General features: G+C 35.7%; 3 protein-coding genes across 10 annotated transcripts in view; 1 reads left to right on the plus strand and 2 right to left on the minus strand.

The window, feature by feature from the left end:
* LOC127862112 (adhesion G protein-coupled receptor L3-like) overlaps positions 1-13836 on the plus strand; it is a 93239-nt gene extending 79403 nt beyond the window's left edge. For all 7 annotated transcript variants that reach the window (XM_052401093.1, XM_052401094.1, XM_052401091.1 and 4 more), the window contains 4 exons: positions 105-273; positions 2314-2436; positions 2551-2626; positions 6598-13836. In XM_052401093.1, the coding sequence (XP_052257053.1) occupies positions 105-273; positions 2314-2436; positions 2551-2626; positions 6598-7382 (1153 nt within the window). In that variant the 3' untranslated portion in view covers positions 7383-13836. The remainder of the gene's footprint in view (positions 1-104; positions 274-2313; positions 2437-2550; positions 2627-6597) is intronic.
* A 3993-nt stretch (positions 13837-17829) lies between these two features.
* Positions 17830-20092, minus strand: LOC127862538 (lysosomal acid glucosylceramidase-like). Its single transcript, XM_052401702.1, has 2 exons — positions 19803-20092; positions 17830-19492 (listed from the first exon to the last, which is right to left on the minus strand). The coding sequence occupies exons 1-2, from the start codon at positions 19923-19925 to the stop codon at positions 18017-18019; spliced, it is 1599 nt and encodes a 532-aa protein (XP_052257662.1). The 5' UTR covers positions 19926-20092; the 3' UTR covers positions 17830-18016.
* Positions 20093-20428: 336 nt separating this feature from the next.
* LOC127861958 (ribonuclease H1-like) overlaps positions 20429-23160 on the minus strand; it is a 33709-nt gene continuing 30977 nt past the window's right edge. For both annotated transcript variants that reach the window (XM_052400735.1, XM_052400734.1), the window contains exon 10: positions 20429-21799. In XM_052400735.1, the coding sequence (XP_052256695.1) occupies positions 21695-21799 (105 nt within the window). In that variant the 3' untranslated portion in view covers positions 20429-21694. The remainder of the gene's footprint in view (positions 21800-23160) is intronic.

Consider the following 23160-nt stretch of genomic DNA (forward strand, 5'->3'; position numbering starts at 1 on the left):
TTTAAAATAGCCATTTATGTGTTTTCAAGGTAAATAAAGATTCACACCATTACAAAAAAGGTTTGGCATAATCTCCTACTAAGACCTGTACACATATATTCCAGGACGTGGCTTAAGGGTTCTGCAGTGCTGGTGGTCCTGCTGGGACTGACTTGGATCTTCGGCTTCATGTACGTGAACGCTGACACGGTGGCCATTGCGTACATGTTCACCATCTTGAACTCCCTGCAGGGACTCTTCATCTTCATCTTCCACTGCTTCATGGACAGGAAGGTACGGATTCTTTTTTCAACCCTTTTCTGCTTAGATGTAAAGTGAAAATGGCTGTATACAACCAGCATAAAACCAGAAGAGCATGCAAGTTACTCACAATATGTTCAAGTTCAGTTGTTTGCTGCTCATCAGTAAATTAGGATTGAAAATGAAACCTTTCTTATAAAATTGGTTGAACCCATAACTACTCAGATAAGCAGCATTTCTTTGCCTTTTTTTGAGGAAATTTAGCTTAATGCATGCGCGGAAAGTGTAGTCCCAGATTAAAGACGACACTTTCCGCCTTTAATTCAAAGGAAGTATCTTCTTAGGGAAAATCAAGTTATATGGAAAGTGTCGTCCCTGATTATCCGGTGCAGGCTAATATTAGAAAAAACTTTAACCCTTTGCATGCTGGGTAATTTGTCGTCTGCTAAAATGTCGTCTGCTGAATTTCTATAATTAACATTTTCTTCGATTTTTTAACCAGGTTTTCCGAAGGAAAAAACTGGTTATTAGATTGGCGAATGCGGGCGGGCTGGCTGGCTGGTGGGCTGGCTGGCTGGCGGGCTGGCTGGCTGGCTGGCGGGCTGGCGGAATAAGCTTGTCCGGGCCATAACTATGTCGTTCATTGTCAGATTTTAAAATCATTTGGCACATTTGTTCACCATCATTGGACGGTGTGTCGCGCGAAATAATTACGTCGATATCTCCAAGGTCAAGGTCACACTTTGAGTTCAAAGGTCAAAAATGGCCATAAATGAGCTTGTCTGAGCCATAACTATGTCGTTCATCGTCAGATTTTAAAATCATTTGGCACATTTGTTCACCATCATTGGACGGTGTGTCGCGCGAAATAATTACGTCGATATCTCCAAGGTCAAGGTCACACTTTGAGTTCAAAGGTCAAAAATGGCCATAAATGAGCTTGTCCTGGCCATAACTATGTCATTCATTGTGAGATTTTAAAATCATTTGGCACATTTGTTCACCATCATGGGACGGTGTGTCCCACGAAAGAATCACGTCAATATCTCCAATGTCAAGGTCGCCACGACTAAAAATAGATTTAAAAAAAAAAAAAAAAACTTACAAAGGGGGTTAATTTTTTTTGGTCATTTCAAAAGTTCAGTTTGAGTTTTCTCCCTTTATCAGATTTTTTTTTCACAATGAAAACCTGGTTTTGTGACAATTTTGTCCCTTGTTTTTCAAAGAATACCATCAGAATAGCAAACAGTTTGGATCCTGATGAGACGCCACGTTTTCATCTGGATCCAAACTGTTTGCAAAGGCCTTCAAAATTCGGTTCCAGCACTGAAAGGGTTAAAGCACGTGCATTTAGCTCAGATTTCCCAGAATGAGGCTAGTGTGTTTAACTCTTTATCACTATGGTACTTGCTTTGATGCATTTGTAGTCCGTAGACAATCTAATTTAAAAGAAGACATTTATTACTAGATTCAAGTTTTAAAGGCTTAATGTTAAGCCTATTATTCTGATAGGCAGCTAACAGCATTAGACCTGAACAGACTGCAAATTTCTGTTGGTCCTTTAACTTTTTTTTCCCCAAAACAAATGCTTAATACTGAAGCGTTATTCATGCTTTACCATTTAATAGTCCTGTCTGTCTGGAAGTATATGATGGTCCTGTGAAGGATTAATCTTGCACATTCAAGAAGTTTAAATGAAAAGCTCTTTTGTTACATGCATTCTTATTGGTTTATATTTCAAGTTGATATTCAGTAAAAGATTTTTGATTTGGCAGGCAAGCTCAGTTGATGATATGCCGGACTTCAAATCTGATAATTCTGGGTTTGATTATCAGCCTTGACACATAACTTGTGTGATGATTTGTTGTGAAATCCTTACTATGGTATTTAATACTGAGAACCCAGTCATGACAGGAAAAGGCGGTGCACGATCCACCATGTAATGATGTTATGACTGAAAAACAGTTAAAACAGCATTAAATCAAACTACACAAACAAGCCACCACAATTTAAAGAGTTTTTTTGTTGACATGAGTTTAGGTTCTCAGCAAAAAATTGTTTTGTTTCTTCAAGGTGAAGAAGGAATGGCGGCGTGCCATCTACAAGGCCAGGTGGCTACCAGTGTGCTGTCGGGTCAATCTGGGTGGTTACCAAGGCAATGTGTCCTCACCCACACCCACCTCATCCTCTGGAAACGTAAGAATAATTATGATGCTTAAACACTTATGAATCTGGGCCAATTGTGATGTTGATTTGCAAATATTTGTTAAGTTTTGGTTACCATCTTTATTCATTTGACTTTAATTGCAGTACTTCATGAGATTCTGGAGTGGCAGAAAGCGTAAGAGATCTGATGGCTCAGCTACTGGCTCGGCTAATGGAAAACGTAAGATTTTTTATATTGCTATTCAATCATTGTCATGGCTTAGTTATTACAATTATTCAAAATGTAAACATTTAATGGTGTTAGATGTTTTAAGATGTTTGGGTAGACTGGCTGGGTGACCTGATTTAAATGCATTTTTTCCATAAATAGCTATATGTAGAGATCAAGCTATATCTAGCTTATGAAAAGCTATATTGCAGTCACAATGGTTGATTTTATGTGCTTGTGTGGGTGCATTTGTCCTTGCTTATTATCCCCACCAAAAAAAAAAATTTGAAGGGGATATAGTAACTGGTCCTGTCCGTCTGTCCGTCCGTCTGTCTGTCTGGCCGAAACTTTGTCCGGAGCATAACTCCAAATCTATTCAATGGATTTACTTTAAAAACTTAGAATATAAACAGATGGCAACTAGGAGAAGTGCAGTGACCAAGAACCATAACTCTATCTACCTAAGTTTTTGAATTATCTCCCCTTTTAAAACAACTTAAAAGTAAATTATATCTTCTCTTTTATATAATTTTTAAGTAAATTTGTGTCCGGAGCATAACTCTAAATCTACTGAAGGGATTTACTTGAAACTTGAGATATTAACAGATGGCAAGTAGGAAAAGTTCAGTGACTAAGAACCATAACTCTATCTTCCTTAGTTTTTGAATTATCTCCCCTTTTATATAACTTAAAAGTAAATGTTTGTCTGGAGCATAACTCAAAATCTACTAAAGGGATTTTCTTGAAACTTGAAATATAAACAGATGGCAACTAGGAGAAGTGCAGTGACCAAGAACCATAACTCTATCTACCTTAGTTTTTTAATTATCTCCCCTTTTATATAACTTTAAATTAAATTTTTGTCCGGAGCATAACTCTAAATCTACTGAAGGGATTTACTTGAAACTTGAAATATAAACAGATGGCAAGTAGGAGAAGTGCAGTGACTAAGAACCATTACTCTATCTACCGTAGTGTTTGAATTATCTCCCTATATTTAATTTCAAAGTAATTTTTAGTCCAGAGCATAATGAATTATTTCCCTTTATTTGTTTTTACAAATATTATTCTACTCTCTAAAACAAATGTTGTCATACAAGCAAACACATTTCGGCGGGGATTTGGCACTACTGTGACAAGCTCTTGTATTGCTTGGCAATAGTCTTGTTATTAATTAAAATTACTTGCAACAAATATTTCCCTTCAAAAAACAAAGTGTTGCATGTAAGAATCATCCCCTTAACAAATAGGCCAAGATTGTACTTACAGGTAAAAGGTTTAATTTGGCCATTAAACAGATTTACTGCATTTTTAGCTCATCTATTTAAAAAAAAAAATTATGAGCTATTGTCATCACCTTGGCAGCGGCGTCCGGTTAAGTTTTGCGTTTAGGTCCACTTTTCTCATAAAATATCAATGCTATTGCATTCAAACTTGGTACACTTGCTAACTATCATGAGGGGACTGGGCAAGTAAAGTTAGATAACTCTGACTTGCATTTTGACAGAATTATGTGCCCTTTTTATACTTAGAAAATTGAAAATTTTGGTTAAGTTTTGTGTTTAGGTCCATTTTATTCCTTAAGTATCAAAGTTATTGCTTTCATACTTGCAACACTTACTAACTATCGTAAGGGGACTGTGCAGGCAAAGTTATGTAACTCTGACTGGCATTTTGACGGAATAATGGGCCCTTTATACTTGAAAATTTGGTTAAGTTTTGTTTTTTGGTCCACTTTACCCCTAAAGTATCATAGATATTGCTTTTATACTTGGAACACTCGCAAACTATCATAAGGGGACAGTTAAGGACAAGTTGCATAACTCTGGTTGTCATTTTTACGGAATTATGGCCCTTTTTTTACTTAGTAACTTTGAATTTATGGTTACATTTTGTGTTTAGATCCACTTTACTTCTAAAGTATCAAGGCTATTGCATTTAAACTTCAAATAATTTCATGCTATCATGAGGGTACTGTACCTGGCAAGTTGAATTTTACCTTGACCTTTGAATGACCTTGACCTTTGAATGACCTTGACTCTCAAGGTCAAATGATTAAATTTTGCTTAAATTGCCATAACTTATTTATTTATGATTAGATTCGATTGATACTTTGACAAAACAACTCTTACCTGACATACCACAATAGACTCCACCCAAACCATCCCCCCCCCCCCCCCGAATCCTCCCTCAATCCCCCCATTATTTTTTTTTAAATTAAAGATCATCTAACTCATCACACTATACCCCACAACCCCCACCCCAAATAATAATTTTTATGCCCCCGGTAGGGTGGCATCTAGCAGTTGAACTGTCCGTCAGTACGTCAGTCTGTCTGTCCGTCCTTCCGAAAAAACTTTAACTTTGGCCATAACTTTTTCACTTTTGAAGACAGCAACTTGATATTTGGCATGCATGTGTATCTCATGGGAGCTGCACATTTTGAGTGTTGAAAGGTCAAGGTCATCCTTCAAGGTCAAATGTCAAATTTATGGTGTCTGTCCGTCTGAAAACTTTAACATTGACCATAACTTTTTCAATATTGAAGATAGCAACTTGATATTTGGCATGCATGTGTATCTCATGGAGCTGAACATTTTTAGTGGTGAAAGGTGAAGGTGAAGGTCATCCTTCAAGGTCAAATGGCAAATTTATGGTGTCTGTCCGTCAAAAAACTTGAACATTGGCCATAACTTTTTCAATATTGAAAATAGCTACTTGATATTTGGCATGCACATCTATCTCATGAATCTGCACATTTTGAGTGGTGGAAGTTCAAGGTCAAGGTCATCCTTCAAGGTAAAAAAAAAATTTAAATTCAAAGCGGCGTTCTCATGAAGCTGCACATTTTGAGTGGTGGAAGTTCAAGGTCAAGGTCATCCTTCAAGGTCAAAGGTAAAAAATAAAATAAAATCAAAGCGACGTTCTCATGAAGCTGCACATTTTGAGTGGTGGAAGTTCAAGGTCATTCTTCAAGGTCAAGGTCATCCTTAAAGGTCAAAAGTAAAAAAATAATAATGTCAAAGTGACGTTATCATGAAGCTGCACATTTTGAGTGGTGGAAGTTCAAGGTCAAGGTCAACCGTCAAGGTCATCCTTCAAGGTCTAAGGTAAAAAAAAATACAAAAAATTCAAAGCGGCGTTATCATGAAGCTGCACATTTTGAGTGGTGGCAGTTCAAGGTCAAGGTCATCCTTCATGGTCACGGTCATCCTTCAAGGTCAAAGGTCTTTTTTTTTTTTATTCAAAGCGGCGTTCTCATGAAGCTGCACATTTTGAGTGGTGGAAGTTCAAGGTCAAAGTCATCCTTCAAGGTCAAAGTCAAAACAAAATATTTCAAAGCGCTGTTCTCATAAAGCTGCGCATTTTGAGTGGTGGAAGTTCAAGGTCAAGGTCATCCTTCAAGGTCAATTGTAAATAAAAAAAAAATGAAAGCGCCGCAATAGGGGGCATTGTGTTTCTGACAAACACATCTCTTGTTTTTTTCAAACATGGTTACAAAACACAAATATTTATTTTTATTATTTTATTTTTGAAATACCGTCCCAACCATCCCACCCAAGAATCCCCCCCCCCCCCATAAAAAAAATAAATATTTGTTTTTGCATTTTTTGAAGAATGTAATAAATGACCACACCCCCACACTATACACCTCTCTCCACTCCACATCTCCCTCCTTTGTGATTGAAATTGAGATAGGTCCCTACACCTTTAAAAAGAAAAATAGCTGAGCGGTCTGCACCCGCAAGGCCGTGCTCTTGTTATCTAAGGATTCATCTTGTAAGTTTAAAAAGACTTTAAAAAACATGAGAAATGTTTATCATGTGGAGACAGTGTGTAATGTGTAACAACATTTCTCTAGCTTATAGGTCAAGGTTACAATTAGAGGTCAAATGTGAGGCCTCAAATGAAACTCAGTGGTCAAATATCAAACACGTGTAATGAATTATACCTGTTCTATGGTCAGTTATATATCATTGCAGGTCGGAGCAATCTGGATAGTTACCTAATATCGGACTCCAGCAGTGGCTGTACAGTGAGGACAGCCTTGAATCGCTATAGCAACCAGAGTGACAAGCTTCTTCCCAATGGTCAGAATGTGTACAGTGCCATGCCGACGCATTTCGAGGGCGAAAATGTAAACGACCTGTCAATACAGGATTGCTCTGTCATAGACAGCGAGTTTGTGAGCGAGTATTGTCAGAACAATCTACGTGTTATTAACGAAAAGCGTGAATATTCGTCGGGTTCAGAATCTGATGATGACAAAGAGAAAAAACTGAGCAAGTCAGTGGATTCCATTAATAAGGATAGACTTTCATTGCTGTCCAAAGATTCTATGGCCAAAGTACATTCAGAGTTCACCTCTGATAACGAAGAATCAAAATTGAACTTGGCACTTTCGAATCAAACGTACGACCCTTCAGGGGATGGGGACACTTTGAAACGGTCTGACAGTGAGCGAAACTGTATCAACAATCTCCTGTCTATGTACATGAGTTCAGAGGGTGAGAGAGGTGTTCACAATCCTGCGGAACGTATGAGCACTTCCCAGCAGAAACTGGATAGCTTGGACAGGAAGTATATCCATAGCAACACGAAAATGACTAAAAGTGCCCCAGATTTAAAACTGGCATCCCGGAGTGTGAACCAGAATGATGTACTGGATTCAACCACTGAACCATTGCTGGGCACAGTTTCCAATGACACAGATGTTGTTGCTAAAGTGTTGGATACAAAAACAGTTCTTGAGTCTCGCATAGAGTAAATATACTTATCAAAGACAAAAACATGTGTAATGTTGTTTGTGCTTTTTCCCCAACATTTTATAAACTTCTATAAGTGAGTACATTATGTGCAAGCATATGCAGATAACACATGTTGTCTGGGGACAAGTTGCTGGACCATTTACATGGTAACGGCGATTTCTTTTTGCTCATAAGACTTTGGACTCAGCTTTCTAGTCTGCTTATATACCCTGATGTATTCTGGAGTATAATGTTTATGTGGATTCATTGTAACATTACGTATCTAGCATCTATCACAATCTAAAACAGCATATGTTATATAATAGTTTGGGTTTATCTAAATATATTCAAAAGAACACAAGCGAATATAGTACACCAATGTTTGTCACTTAATCCAAAAAGTGTGGAGCTTCCTTAATAACTTTGTGAGTTTCACTCTGTGACAAAGAACAATCACTTTGTAGAAGCCAATGTCAATCCTGATGACCATTTTTGTGACAGACAGACAGACAGACAGTTTATTTCGACTTGTACAAAGTACATCGTCAACAACACATAATTATAACAGTACAGTTTGTCAATTGTGATAGGAACAAAGTTTTATACAAATTTACAAATCAATTACTAAGCAAATACAGTGGCGTGATTACAAATTAAATATAACAACAGACAAGAAAGAAAAAAAAAGAAAAAAGGAAAAATGAAAAGAGGATGAACATTTAAACATGCATAGTGATACCAGCATAATATGTGCATGTTATTAGGCATTTTCTGCTCTGGATCTCTTGTTCAAATCATCATGCCTACCGTTTGCCATATTGGAAAATCCCAGAATGTATGGTGATTATCTGTGTCAATTTACTGGTAGCTTCATCTCATCACCATATAGCTGTTGAGAAGAGGGAAAAAATAGGGTGGCTTATTTTAGTTTTGGATAAATACCTGTATGTGACAGCCAACCAACTTCTATGGAAATGGCATTTTCAGAGAGCCAGTAATAATAGTGCTTCAATTTGAGGTGTCAAAAAATTATAAAAAGAAAACTTGAATTTGGTGAACAACCTTGTAGTGTTTTCCATAAATATGTCTATTATGAAAGATATAGTGATATGTGTTTCATGTAAAGTAGTACAGTGCCATTAAGATGACAGGTCAGTATTATGTGTACTTTGAGAGTATCTCATTCTTTTGTACATTTGTAAGTGATATTTTTGTGTGCAGTGGGTATTTCATACAGTCACACTACGCGCACATTTTTGGTAATATGAATTATAGTTATACTTCAGCTAGAAGAGATTTTACATTTTTGATTATATATCAATGTATAAGGAGCAAACATTGATAAACCCTTACCTTGCAATTGTATATAAATTTCTAATAAAAAAAATAGTTTGCTAATATTTATTATATATTGTTTGTGTTTATTTTCATGATAAATATGTTTGTAATTAATTATTTTGTGTATGTTGTAAACAAGAACCTTACTTTCATAAAGAACTTTCTATTTGTATCACGTCTTTTATGTTTATATACTGTTGTTATGTCTTCAAGCATTCCAAATGTTTGTGGTTGTGAAAAATCTGTAGCTATGTTTTACTATAACAATCAGTTGAGTATGAAGGACAATTTGGTTTGTCTTTATCTTTATTTTTCCTTCTGTTTAACCCTTTCCCACTCAGAAGCAAAGTGAAAATGGCCATGTGCAAACAGCATAAAACCAGAACAGCATGCAAGCCACTCACAGTCTGTTCAGGTTTAATGCTGTTTGCTGCTCATCAGTACCTTAGGGTTGGAAATTAAGCCTTTAAAACTTGAATCTAGTAAGAAAGGTCTTTAAAAAAAAATAACTTTCTAAGGGACTGCATATGGGTGAAAATAAGTATCTAAGTGGTAAAGGGTTAACAGGTATGGGCAGATATTTTAAAGTGAGAGCAGTATCAAATTGAATTGAAGATTGGTACCATATTTAATTTTATACATAAGCACTAATATACATAAGTTTAGAATGACTGACAAACATTGTCTTGATTTATGAAAAAGCCATTTATCAGTCTTTAATGTCGTGAGAGATGCACAATAGTTTCATATTTACTTACATGTACTAATTATATTTATAGAAAGTATATCAGCTTACGGTTGTGAGAAATATGACCTTGAACTTGTCTTTATATAATTGTCATTAAATAATGCAGAATGTAGAAGTGTACTAGTTATTCTGATGACTTTACAAATGTGTCTTTTTGTAAAATATAATGTAGAAGTGTACTAGTCATTCGGATGGTTCCTTCCACTTTATCTTTGTAAAATCAATTATAATTCCTTTGTTTACTGTCTATAATGATAGTTGTCACAGTTCGATCACGCTAACTGATTACAAAACTGGTTTAGTATTTCCTATTTGAAAAAGTGCGTATCAACAAAAAATGTTCATAGTTGAGGTCAATAATAACAAGTTAGAACAGTATCTCACAAAATATCTGGGAAATTAATTAGTGAAGCATTTAGTTTAATTGAAAATAAGTGGAGCATACTTTATTTTGTAATTGGGATTTGTTGATTTCAGTTCATTTTGCAAACATATTGATTGCCTACATTCCTATAATTGTCTTCTACCTGTAAAGGGTGTCTACTGCCAATTTGTTTACGCGAGCCACTGATGTGATTCAAGAGGGATTTTTCTGAAGATTTTCCGAATGTGTGTACTAATAAGAATTGCTCTGTCTGAGTGCTTGCAATATACTTTTTAGTAGAATGGACTATGATTCTCATAGTGAAGGTTTTGACAATTATCTTGAACATGTGAACTGTACAGGTGACCTTATGTGGTAAAAAAGGTAGATGTACATATTGGCAATTGGTAAAGACTTTATGAAAGAAGTTTTCAATTTATTGTTTTTTCTGCGCACATATAAAATAACTCAGTGTTGTCATTAATATAAAAGAAAAAAATGAATTTTCACCTTAAATAAAAATCAATATGTTACAGCAACAGAAAGCGTGTAAAATGTAAGCGCTGAATTTAAACTTTCATGATGGAAGATTATGTGAAAAAACATTAAGCTAGCCTCCTGATTCCATATTGAAATAGCCAAATATAAAATAATATGCAGTTATCAACAATAAAGCTCTTATGTTGGCTACAGTTACCAGTACATGCAATAACAGCTAAAGATCACAAATTATTAATAATTCCTATGTAAATGAATGAAATTACTCAATGGTATTAATTTTTTTGTAGCAAACGTTGTTTTACTGTACATTTTTTGTTTTAGGTAATGTATCAGATTGATATTTATTTTTATATTTTAAACACTATTTTAAAAACAAAGTGTATGCATGTTTATAGATCAAAAAAGAAATTATGTATGCCAAAATGTGAAGTGATGTTGCACTGTTATGCCAAATACAACACCCCTTGTTCTTAGAAGTCAAGGTCATATCTCATTCAAAGGTTGTGAATGTACATAGTTTTCTATTTTCCTTCATTATTGATTCCTGTATGTATTGGTCTTAGTTTGTACAGGTATCTTTAATTATGCTGTTTGGATCATGTTTAAATAGTGTGTTTTTATGATAACACACGTTATGTATTTCTATGTATTATTGTTATGTTCTTGTAACTTAAATATGAAAACAAGTTGATTAGCTGCATACGTCTTTTTTTTTTAACAAATTCAGTATAATCTCAATTGAATAACTGTAAGTACATAAGAGAGTGATTAAAATAATGTATTTTATTTTTTCTTGCATTAGTGTAGTTTTTGCCCCTACCGGTTTCACCGGAGGGGACTTGTAGTTTGCGCGTCTGTGATTCTGTCTGTGGGTCTGTCTGTCTGTCACACATTTCTGGATCCTGCGATAACTTTAAAAGTTCTCAATATTTTTATGCCCCCCTTTGAAGAAGAGGGGGTATATTGCTTTGCTCATGTTGGTCGGTCGGTCGGTCCGTCCGTCCGTCCACCAGGTGGTTTCCGGATGATAACTCAAGAACGCTTGGGGCTAGGATCATGAAACTTCACACGTATATTGATCATGACTCGCAGATTACCCCTATTGATTTTGAGGTCACTAGGTCAAAGGTGATGGTCACAGTTACTGGAAATAGGCATTTTAAGGATTTAGCATGGTTAAAACAAGGGAAACAACTACGGTTTATGCATGTTCTTTTTATTACAGATTTGCCTCCCTTTAATTCATTCAAAATCTCATTTTACAGCAGAGATTCCAAATCTGACCTGTAAATGAGCCCCATATTTACTGCCAGTGCTAGGTTACCTTTTCCCATTTGATCATTCCTAAGTATTGGTATTGTAATGCTGCTACTGCTGCTGCTACTGCTACTACTACTACATGGTTCAAACAAAAATCTCAAACCTAAATTCAAGCACTTTTCAAGGACTTTTTAAGGCCAAATTTTCATTTTCAAGGCCGAGAACCGTATGTTTGTTTCCTTTAAAAAATGCATTTTCAAGCCAGATTAACACAGTATATATCATTTATTTGCTCTAACACATTAAACTAATTTCACAATAAATCACTTGTGTTATTTCTAATTATTACATACACATAAATGTTATCCATCCTTAACTCAATGAGTCTCACATATGTATTTACTTTTTAAAGTTATTACAAACAAACACACTGTCTCTTTATATGCTCACATCAAACAGACTAGTTCATTTCATTTAAACAGAAGTCAGTTACTATAACATTTTGTATTTCACAGGGTTGTTGTTGTTAATGTCTGTTTTAGATTGCACAATTTTAACAATAGCACCTTCCTGTTTCACCAAAAAGTACAATGCAGGACCCCTGTTTGCTTCTCAATTTCATGTTTTCTTTGTGGGTTTCCCCTTTATCGTGGCTTTTCAAAGCGCTTTCACCCATTCCCCCCGACACCAATGGTCTTTATATAGACCCAACAATGTGCTTTTCAAATGTCATTTGTTTTCTGTTCCAAGGAACATTCATAAGTTTCGCGCAAAACATAACGATAAACGTCATTTTGACCACTTGTTTATGACCAGAAAATAGCGCCATGAATATTCATGTTTAAAGAATGTTAACGTATCGTATAAGTTGTAATTATTTAAGCATTTTTCTGCATATCATCGGTGTTTATGACCAGAAAGTAGCGCCAGGTCGAATATTCAGTTAACCACTCTGGTTGGAAACGACACTTCCCCATCGCTGAATTTTTACTCGCGAAAATTGATCACAATGGCGAACCTCTGACGTAGTACACATAATCTGTGACGTGTACACTTAATGTTTCGTACCCAATAGTGTACGAAACTTATATTTTGGTACACATTTTTTGCGCGAAGGAATTTATGATAAATTTTCGTAATATTTTCCTTAAGAACGATTTAAGTTTATGGCGATGATAAAAGTAATTTTGAACAAAATAACAATTTTCAAGGCTTTTTTACATGAAATAAGTACTTTTCTAGCACTTTTTCAAGGCCAACCTTTGTTCAAGGGCTTTTCAAGCCTAGGACTCGTTTTCAAGCACTTTTCAAGCCCTGTGCGAACCCTGTACTACTACTACTTCTACTACTACTACTACTACTTCTACTACTACTACTACTACTACTACTACTACTACTACTACTACTACTACTTCTACTACTACTCCTACTACTACTACCACCACCACCACCACCACCACCACCACCACCACCACCACCACCACCACCTATTCTACCATGTCTACTATTACTACTTCTACTACTACTGCCACAACTACTACTACTTTTACTACTACTACTACTACTACTACTACTACTATTACTACTACTTCTACTACTACTACTACTACTACTACTTCTACTACTACTACTACTACTACTACTACTACATCTACTACTACTACTACTACTACTACTATTACTACTACTACTACTACTACTACTACTACTACTACTACTACTACTACTACACCACCACCACCACCACCACCACCACCACTGTTCACAGTGACAAAAAATGTATTCACACAATGGCTGCTACTACAACTTATAGCCCATATAGGGGGGCATGCATGTTTTACAAACAGCCCTTGTTTCATGAAACTTGCAACATGGATAGATGGCAATATTGACATTATGCAGGTCATTTCATTTTGTTCCTACGTCAAAAATTGTGGTTGATATGGCAACAACAAAAAAAAAATTGTGGATTTTCTGACAATGGTGGAACCGGTAGGGGACCATATTGCTTGACAATAGCCTTGTTTTTTCTGAGGTATTTATATACAACAACTTTTCTTGTACCAGAAATTATTATTCAAATTAATATAGAAATAATATATTTGTTAATATATTAGCCAAAGATTGCTTAATGAAAGTGCTTTATTGCCGTTTTGAAACCTATATTTTAAGTTGTTTTCCATGTATGTTTTGTTTTTAAGAACATTTGTTTTATTTGAAATTGAAAGTAAATAAAATAAATTGAGCAAAGTATTCTAATGAAGACCTTGTGTTGTTGCCTTATGTCTAGCCTATCTGCACATTTTTATGTCCCCCACTATAGTAGTGGGGGACATATTGTTTTTGCCCTGTCTGTCTGTTGGTCTGTCTGTCTGTCTGTCTGTTTGCGCCAACTTTAACATTTTGCAATAACTTTTGCTATATTGAAGATAGCAACTTCATATTTGGCATGCATGTGTATCTCATGAAGCTGCACATTTTGAGTGGTGAAAGGTCAAGGTCAAGGTCATCCTTCAAGGTCAGAGGTCAAATATATGTGGCCAAAATCGCTCATTTTATGAATACTTTTGCAATATTGAAGATAGCAACTTGATATTTGGCATGCATGTGTATCTCATGGAGCTGCACATTTTGAGTGGTGAAAGGTCAAGATCAAGGTCATCCTTCAAGGTCAGAGGTCAATTATATGTGACCAAAATCGCTCATTTTATGAATACTTTTGCAATATTGAAGATAGCAACTTGATATTTGGCATGCATGTGCATCTCATGGAGCTGCTCATTTTGAGTGGTGAAAGGTCAAGGTCAAGGTCATCCTTCAAGGTCAGAGGTCAAATATATGTGGCCCAAATCCCTTATTTTATGAATACTTTTGCAATATTGAAGATCACAACTTGATATTTGGCATGCATGTGTATCTCATGGAGCTGCACATTTTGAGTGGTGAAAGGTCAAGGTCATCCTTCACAAGGTCAAGGTCATCCTACAATGTCAAACATCATATAGGGGGACATTGTGTTTCACAAACACATCTTGTTGACTTCAAGACACTTAGTACAACATGTATCCCAACATGTATTGGCCGAGAATAAAACTGGGTCTTTGGGGGTAAAAAACTAGGTAAAAATTAGCTCAAATTGACTGGTTTATGTTGGCACGGTGCCTATATGCCACGTGACTTTTGAAGATCTGTGTAGGGAGAATAAAGCGCGACCAAGATAACATTTTTAAGGATGTCTTTTTAAATATTTTACCATTTGTAAGGGGATAAAGTGGAGAGCCCGCTCATTCGTGAAAGTTTTCTTAAGGTATCATGATTTTTTTAAACAAATAAGTATTTTTTCAGTAAAGTGCAACTGCACATTTGTAATATGAGGTTCCCACACTGTTCTGACATTTTCCTAACCATTTAAACACACGGTTGCACTTTACTGAAAAAATACTTATTTGTTTTAAAAAATCATGATACCTATAGAAAGCTATTACGAATGAGCGGGCTCTCTACTTTATCCCATTAAAAATGGTGAAATATTTAAAAAAAAAATACTTAAAAATGTTATCTAGGTCGCGCTTTATTCTCCCAACACAGATCTTAAAAAGTCACGTGGTATAGGCACCGTGGTTGGGTTATGGTTTTAAACACACTCTTTATTTTATGCTTTCCGGTGGTTTATAGAGAAATATCAGTATATTAAAACTGATATATTTCTGTTTCTAACAGTGAAAATTCACAGTGTAAATCAGCAATGACGTTGATTTCCTTGCGTAATGTCATCATTATTTCAGCAAAAGTATAAAACCAATCATGTGTAAGTATAAAATAAAATAATAATTCACTGTTGATCATAGAAACAAATATTTTTTCTATGATCACTCATGATTTAAAATCAATAGTCCACTAAATCCAACTAGAGCTTTGTCACAGACGTGACAAAAACCCCCACATGCCGCATTGACACAGAATATTTAGCTTGTTGTCTTCACAAAAAACAGTGGACACCTGATGCTCAATGTTTAAAACGCACTAAGTGACCCTGTGACCTAGTTTTTGACCCGGCATGGCCCTTGTTCGAACTTAGCCTTAAGATCATCTAGATAAAACTTCTAACCAAGTTTGGTGAAGATCGCATAAAAACTACTTGAATTAGAGAGTGGACACCATGCGGAATGTTAAAAAACGCACTAAGTGACCCCCGTGACCTAGTTTTGGGCCGGGCATGACCCATGTTCAAACTTGGCCTAAAGATCATCTGGATAAAACTTATTACCAAGTTTGGTGAAGATTGGATGAAAACTACTTGAATTAGAGAGCGGACAACATGCTGAATGTTTAAAACGCACAAAGTGACCCCGTGACCTAGTTTTTGACCCGGCAAGGCCCATGTTCAAACTTGGCCTAGACATGATCTAGATACAACTTCTGACCAAGTTTGGTGAAGATCGGATGAAAACTACTTGAATTAGAGAGCGGACACGGACCGACCGACAGACAAGTTCACTCCTACATACCCCCCTAAACTTCGTTTGTGGGGGTATAACAAATATTCTCTATATAACTCTTGTTTATTGCCTAATCTTCATGAAACGTTGAGCATGTTGGTTTAAGAGCCTTATTAGTCCCCTACCTGTGAAACCTGAGAGGGACTTATGGTTTGCGCTCTGTGTGTCTGTCAGTCTGTCAGTCTGTCTGTCACACTTTTCTGGATCCTGCAATAACTTAAAAAGTTCTTCATATTTTTTCATGAAACTTGACATATGGACCGATGGCAATATGGAGATTATGCACGTCATTTCATTTGGTCATACATCAAGAATTCTGGTTGCTATGGCAACAAATAGACTAGAAATTGCTGAAAATAGTAGATCCTGTGATAACTTTAAAAGTTCTTCATATTTTTTCATGAAACTTGAAACAGGGATAGATGGCAATATGGAGATTATGCACGTCATATTATTTTGTTCCTACGTAAAGAATTCTGGTTGCTGTGGCAACAAATAAACTACAAATATTGCTGAAAATGGTAGATCCTGCGTAGGTAGGGGACTTTTATTGCTTGGCAATAGTTTCGTTTCTTAAAGGGATCTTTTCACGCTTTGGTAAATTGACAAAATTGAAAAAAGTTGTTTCAGATTCGCAAATTTTCGTTTTAGTTATGATATTTGTGAGGAAACAGTAATACTGAACATTTACCATGGTCTAATATAGCCATTATATGCATCTTTTGACGATTTTAAAACCTAAAAATTATAAAGCGTTGCAACGCGAAACGATTGAATAATTTGGAGAGTTCTGTTTTTGTCGTTAAATTTTGTGAAACTACGAAGATTGCTTATATAAGGTATAAAATACGTCAAGTATGTGTACTCGGCGGAATAGCTCAGTAGGCTAGAGCATTTTTTACTTCAGGACTCGGGCAGGACTCCAGGGGTCACTGGTTCGAAACCTGCTCCGGACAATGTTCTTTTCCTTTTTTTAATTTTATTCTTGATTTTTTACTGAAGCCTTTACGATCCAATGTTTACATTTATCAATATAAAACATTTAATGAATGAATTAAAAAATGCCAAAATCTGTGAAAAGGCCCCTTTAATAGTTCACATAATTACAATCTTAAACATGTTCCAAGCAGAGCTCCTTTCAGTTCCTGCTCATCATAATACAATATTTTAGTTATGACATCAGACCGGTTACTGTTAACCGGTATAGAAAGAATGCTAATATGTTGCTAGGAGTTTGAACAAAAATAAATTTACAACAGAAATTTTGACATTAGTTTTTTAATATTGAATGGTATCACAAAGAAATAAAACATGGATAGCCACTAAGCAGTATTAAAAAACATACTTGTTAAACAAAGGGTTAACATTATACATACAAACACTTGCTTTACGCGAAAAAATGAATGAGGTAGAAGTAATTTTTGCGGACCATGTACAAGGACCACGATAGAACATGCTAGTTTAATCTAAAATGTAAAGAGATGATAACAAAGTTTACATGACCTAGTAATTATGAATATCACAGCTTTATCAAGCCAAGAGACAAGGGGCTGCAAACACATGGCCCATTTTCAAGTGTGCATTAAATATGTTTAACATTATATTGCATATCTGCAAGAATGTTAAAAGAGCAACAATGATTGTGTTATTTTCAGAATACAATATATGTGTGCAAACTTGTACATTTGTTTGTTATTATAGGTGAATTATCCACCAGTTCATTGATTGGACCAACTCTTTAACAAGTTCAGTAAACACAGGTTTAACTGCTTTTAATCTTAGTATATACATGTATTGAGTAAGATTGTATTGCTATTACAAGATAATCTATTATCAAGAATTATATTAAATTTAACATTTTGGCAGTGAAAAAAGAACGTGACAGTTTGTGTTAATATTAAAATAAATTATCAAAGTATCGTTGCTAACCAAATAAGCACTTGGTTACTTTCTATACCATATGAAAGTGACGAAACTTTTTGGAGGTATTTGGTAGTTCAGATATCCTGGCACCATAGAGTCTGTAATAGTAATGTTATACACTTCCTGGTCGTTAATATTCACCATGTTTGCCACGATAGAATTATCTTCACGCTCTACAAATATCACCTGCAGATCCGAACTGCCTGGAAGATTGTCCACGTGGGAAATGACCTTAGAACCAGGTCGGACGAACTTACTGAAGTGCCCCATGGCATAAAACATTGGCTGTTTGTAAAACTCTCCTTTATCAGCGTTGACAATAACTGGACTGTCCGCCCGATTGTTCTCCCAGTTCGGGCCTCCCTGCATGTTTAACGCCAGGTTCCAGTCCACCCAGCCCGCTACTCCATGTTTAAGGTCCTGGACTATATCCGTGAAGTAACGCTCACCACGGTACCAGTTGCCTAGCAGCACTGACCGATTCTTGTTGATAATGTCTTGCTCGCACGCTTCTGTGTTCAGAATGAAGTAATTATTTCCAAACTTCTTGTACGTACGATCCAGTGCCGATGTAGGAACAACCAGGTCCTCATACCAATGTACTGCGATCCCAGAAACATATTTTGCAGCGTTTGGATCATTAAGGACAGTTTCCGCCCAATATGGTAGAAACACCCTTTGGTCATCAAGGATCATCAACTTAACGTCACCCAAGCCATTGGCTTCCAGGGCCGGTCCCAAGTCCTGGGAGATGAAATCCCTCTGGAGTTCGGGGGTCCAGCCCAAACATTGGAAGGCGAAACCTGATATCATGCCATCACTGGGCTCATTCTGGGCAGTCAGTCCCCATATATTGATACCCTGTGCCTTGTAAGCCTGTATAAACTTTACAAAATAATTTGCCCAAGCTTTAAAGTACTCCCCGCCAGGTGACCCTTTGATCTGCCCCTTTCCGGTCATGTTGCCGTTGGTTTTCATCCAGGCTGGGGAGCTCCATGGGCTTCCAAAAAGGGAAACATTCCTCTTACTGACTTTGATAGCGTCAAGAATGGCGGGAATTTTGTATTTTATGTCCTCATCAGCCAGCTTGAAATTCTCCAGTTTCAAATCACCATCAACATCATCGTAGGAGTAAATATGTGTTGAGAAGTCGCAACTAGCCATGGGAATCCTTCCCAGATTGTACTCGATGCCTTGCTGATCGTAATAGGAATTGATAAGATTCCTGCGGGCATCTGCAGACAGAGAATTCATCGTCAACACTGCTGCGTCTGTGAAAGCTCCACCAAACCCGATGATTGTCTGCTTAGTTTCGTTGCCAACACTAAAGATGTATTTATTAGGTTTAACTCCATCGTCAAATGACCCAATGTCTCGTTGCATTCTCAGTCCATCACGGGTTGTCATGAAGGTGTTATAATATGTAAACAACAGACCTCCTCCCTCTATCCCTTGGTAATCGCAGTAGGTGGCATTGCATACACACACAATTGAATCCTGGAGAATATCAAGAAATTCTAAACCTATTGAATACATCTTGTACGTAGAATCTTTATTTTACTGTGCAAGAATATAATTTGAATACGCAAATGCTTATTAATAAACTTTGTTGATGCATAACAGACGTGCAAGGTTAGAGTTCTTATGATTCAGAAAGAGTAATAATTTTTTCTTTATTATAATATAGATGTGAATACCCTAAAGTGCCCTTATAACTCCACAAAACTAGTGAGATATGCAAAAATAGAGGTACATTTTTCCAAAGCTAAATGCATACGGCTCTTAAAACCCCACAAATATTCAATACCTGATCAAATTTTCTAGGAATGCATGGCGTCTGATCAGCAGTAGCCTTGAACTTCAGCATGTGTAAAACAAGGGTGCCAAATGCTGCCATCAACAGGTGCAAGAACACAGCAGACATTTCCATCCCCAAATGTGAACAATTATGCACTAATTATATATAATATATAACGGTAGTACAAATAACTTAAAAGATACAAATATTAAATGCGTAAATAAGATCCAATTATTTAGCTCTATTAAGTTGTGAATTTGCTGCAACACTGTGGACTGATACAAATATACATCAGGCTATTATTGCACTGATAAAGATGGTATGCCTCGGTCAGTATGGAGTTTAAAGTCATGTTTATTTTATGACAGTTATCAAAACATGATATCCTATCACTAAGTGCTGGACTGTTATCTAAAGAACAGAATGTACATTCAAGTCCATGATACTGTAATATACAGATTTCTATCTAAAAACATTTTAGTTGTTCTTATTTTTAAAGCAACATGTACAATTTATCAGGATACATGTTTTAATGTTGAAAGTAAATTTTCTCTTACCACCATAATTCCGTGGTTTTTTTATGGTAACAACATATACCTGGGAATACAAATTTTTGAACAATAAACAACAATAAATTATGTCATGAAATAATTTATTTTCAGAAAACACATATATTTTAAACAAACATTTAAATTTTTACATGTATTTCTCAAAAACTAGATTAAATATCAAAAGGAACAAAGCAATAACAACCTCATCACCATAGTTTGACATAGGTCAGCAAATCAAAAAATGTATGGAAAAATATCCATGTTTTCAAACTTGATACTGAAATGAAAATTCTTATTCATAACAACACCCTGGTCTAATTGCATACTGTGTCCATTTGTCCAAAAAGTTTAATAAATAATCAGAGTAAATAACAATAGTGATCAGCATGAAAAAACAACAACAATAATATGTAGTGTTCAGAGGTTAAGCTTTAACCTTTTCCCACTTAAAAGCAAAGTGAAAATGGCCATGTGCAAACAGCATGAAACCAGAACAGCCCGCAAGTAACTCGGAGTCTGTTCAGGTTTTATGCTGTTTGCTGCTCATCAGTATCTAAGAGCTTGAAATGAAGCCTCAAAAACTTGAATCTGTTAAAAAGGTCTTAAATTAAATATGACTTCCTAAGGGACTACCAATGCGTCAAAGTATGTATCTTAGTGGTAAAGGGTTAAACAATATGCATTTAATCATAATTATGTCAGAGAAGTGTTGGAATTTCTAGGCATTATCTTACAGCAATAATGTTGAAGGTTTGGCCTTTTTAAGCTTCATACAATACCTATAAATTTTAAGATCTTTTGCTACTACCCCTGTTCACAAATAGCACTGCTCATACATAACATCATCATGATTTCTAAGTAACAGACAAATCCGAATATAAATTTATTATAACATGTGACACAAATCAATCTGAAATATTAATAGTTGAAAGGTGATACCAAAACAAAGTTCAACCTGTATTCAAGCTCTTTTGTCACCAAATCTGCTATTTTAGTGAAATGTTTTGATCCAGTAAAAGCAATATTGCAATTTGTAAGCTGACTAAGTCATTCGGAACTAAAGCTTTCCTGATACCAAGAAACACTATCGGCAAAACTGGGCTAAATGCATGTGCAAAAGTGTAGTCCCAGATTAGCATGTCAGAAACAACACTTTTTTCTATTGTATTTTCATTTGAAGAAATCCTTTTCATGCAAAAATCCAGTTCATACTGAAAGTGTCATCCCGGATTAGCCTGTGCAGAATGCACAGGCTAATCTGGGAAGACATTTGATGCACATGCATTTAACCCCATTTTTCAAAAGGCAGGCTCACTTATAAGTTTATAAACTGTTTTGCTGGTTCCCATATCAGGAGCACTCATCACCCCACACATAGGGTTTATTGGCACCAGCCACAGCCAACTTGTCTGCCTCCTCATTGCCATGGATACCCTGGTGACCCCTCACATGATTCTGAACAACAACAGAACAATTACATATATAAAATTAACACTGTTTTTATAAAGAGTGTCAATTTGTCACAAAACAATTGTCAATTTAATGTATGGGTTACAGTAATCTGCTAATGATCACACAGATAATAATTGATTTAAGAAGAAACATGGCAATGCGTTGAAACAAGGTTTTCAAAGTTTAACATATTAATCTTATTAATTAAAATAACTTATTTGCAAGTTAGTAAAGGTAATCTAACCACATACACAATTTCATCATAATACATATTCCTCTATCAAAACTCAAGTTATTGAACAGAAACTGTTTGTTTATTTCAAGCAACTCAAATCTTGACATTTATGAGACTGGTCCAAAATGCAATCCCCAATATAAATACACGTAATAGCAACCTACACACAATACTTGAAATGAAATACTTCCATCCAAAGTAAAGTTATCCAGTGGAAACTGTTTTTCTATTTCTAGTACAGGGCTATAGATAACAAGCGTATTTGCATTATTACGCAATTGAAATAACCAAAAACGTAATTAAATGCAAGATAAAGCGTACAAAAACTTATATACAAATTTTATAACGTAATTCCCGTAAAAAACATTGCGTCATGAAACGCAATTCTAACGAACACCGGGCATATTTTTTTGAGACTGGTTATTTTCCGTACAAAAATGTACCGGATAGTTAATATAGCGTCCTATGAAGAAAAGAAGGCAGTCTTTCCAGCGGCTTTCAATTTTTAGGGCATTAATGTAATTATTCGTTGACCCGTCCGTTTTCTACTTTCATTTTCAAGGTATTCAACTCAAAATGACCCGAATACGGGATGCATTGCTTTGAACAGCCATAACTTCATCAATTGTGCAGCGATTTCACTAACTCGATCTTATTCAAAGCAAAAATGAATGAACTTTGATAAGAAATTCAGTAATTGTTTGTAGTTATGTACAGGTAGCTTTTTTAATTCCATTTGTATAAAAATTATAGTAACCTTAGTAGATTTTTATTATATTATATATGTCATTCCCTAAATTACCCAATTGAGTTAAAAAATTGGGAGTGAAAAACCCAATTATGCTCAAAAGTAGGGGGTGAAAATTTTTGCTAAAACTCTATTGAATTTACAAAAACCTTATTGTTGTCAAAAACAGGGGGTTGATTACCCAATATACCCCAAAAGTTATCTATAGCCCTGCTAGTAATAGTGACCTTGACCTTACCCTGAAAGGCCCCAAATGCAATCAGAGGCAAGGTCTGCAGGAAAGCTTACACCTACATCAAAACTTAAGCTATTGAGCAGAAGCAGCTGTTAAATTTTTAGTAACAGTGACATTGACCAACCATGTATACAATCCAAAGCTTG

This window comes from Dreissena polymorpha, chromosome 16 (assembly GCF_020536995.1).
Source record: "Dreissena polymorpha isolate Duluth1 chromosome 16, UMN_Dpol_1.0, whole genome shotgun sequence".
In the NCBI taxonomy this organism is placed as follows: Eukaryota; Metazoa; Mollusca; class Bivalvia; order Myida; family Dreissenidae; genus Dreissena; species Dreissena polymorpha.

Coding starts and splice junctions, on each gene's coding strand:
- LOC127862538 (XM_052401702.1), bottom strand. CDS start 19,925: ATGGAAATGTCTGCTGTGTTCTTGCACCTGTTGATGGCAGCATTTGGC. Junction 19,493..19,802: donor TTCCTAGAAAATTTGATCAG/GTATTGAATATT, acceptor GATATTCTCCAG/GATTCAATTGTGTGTGTATG.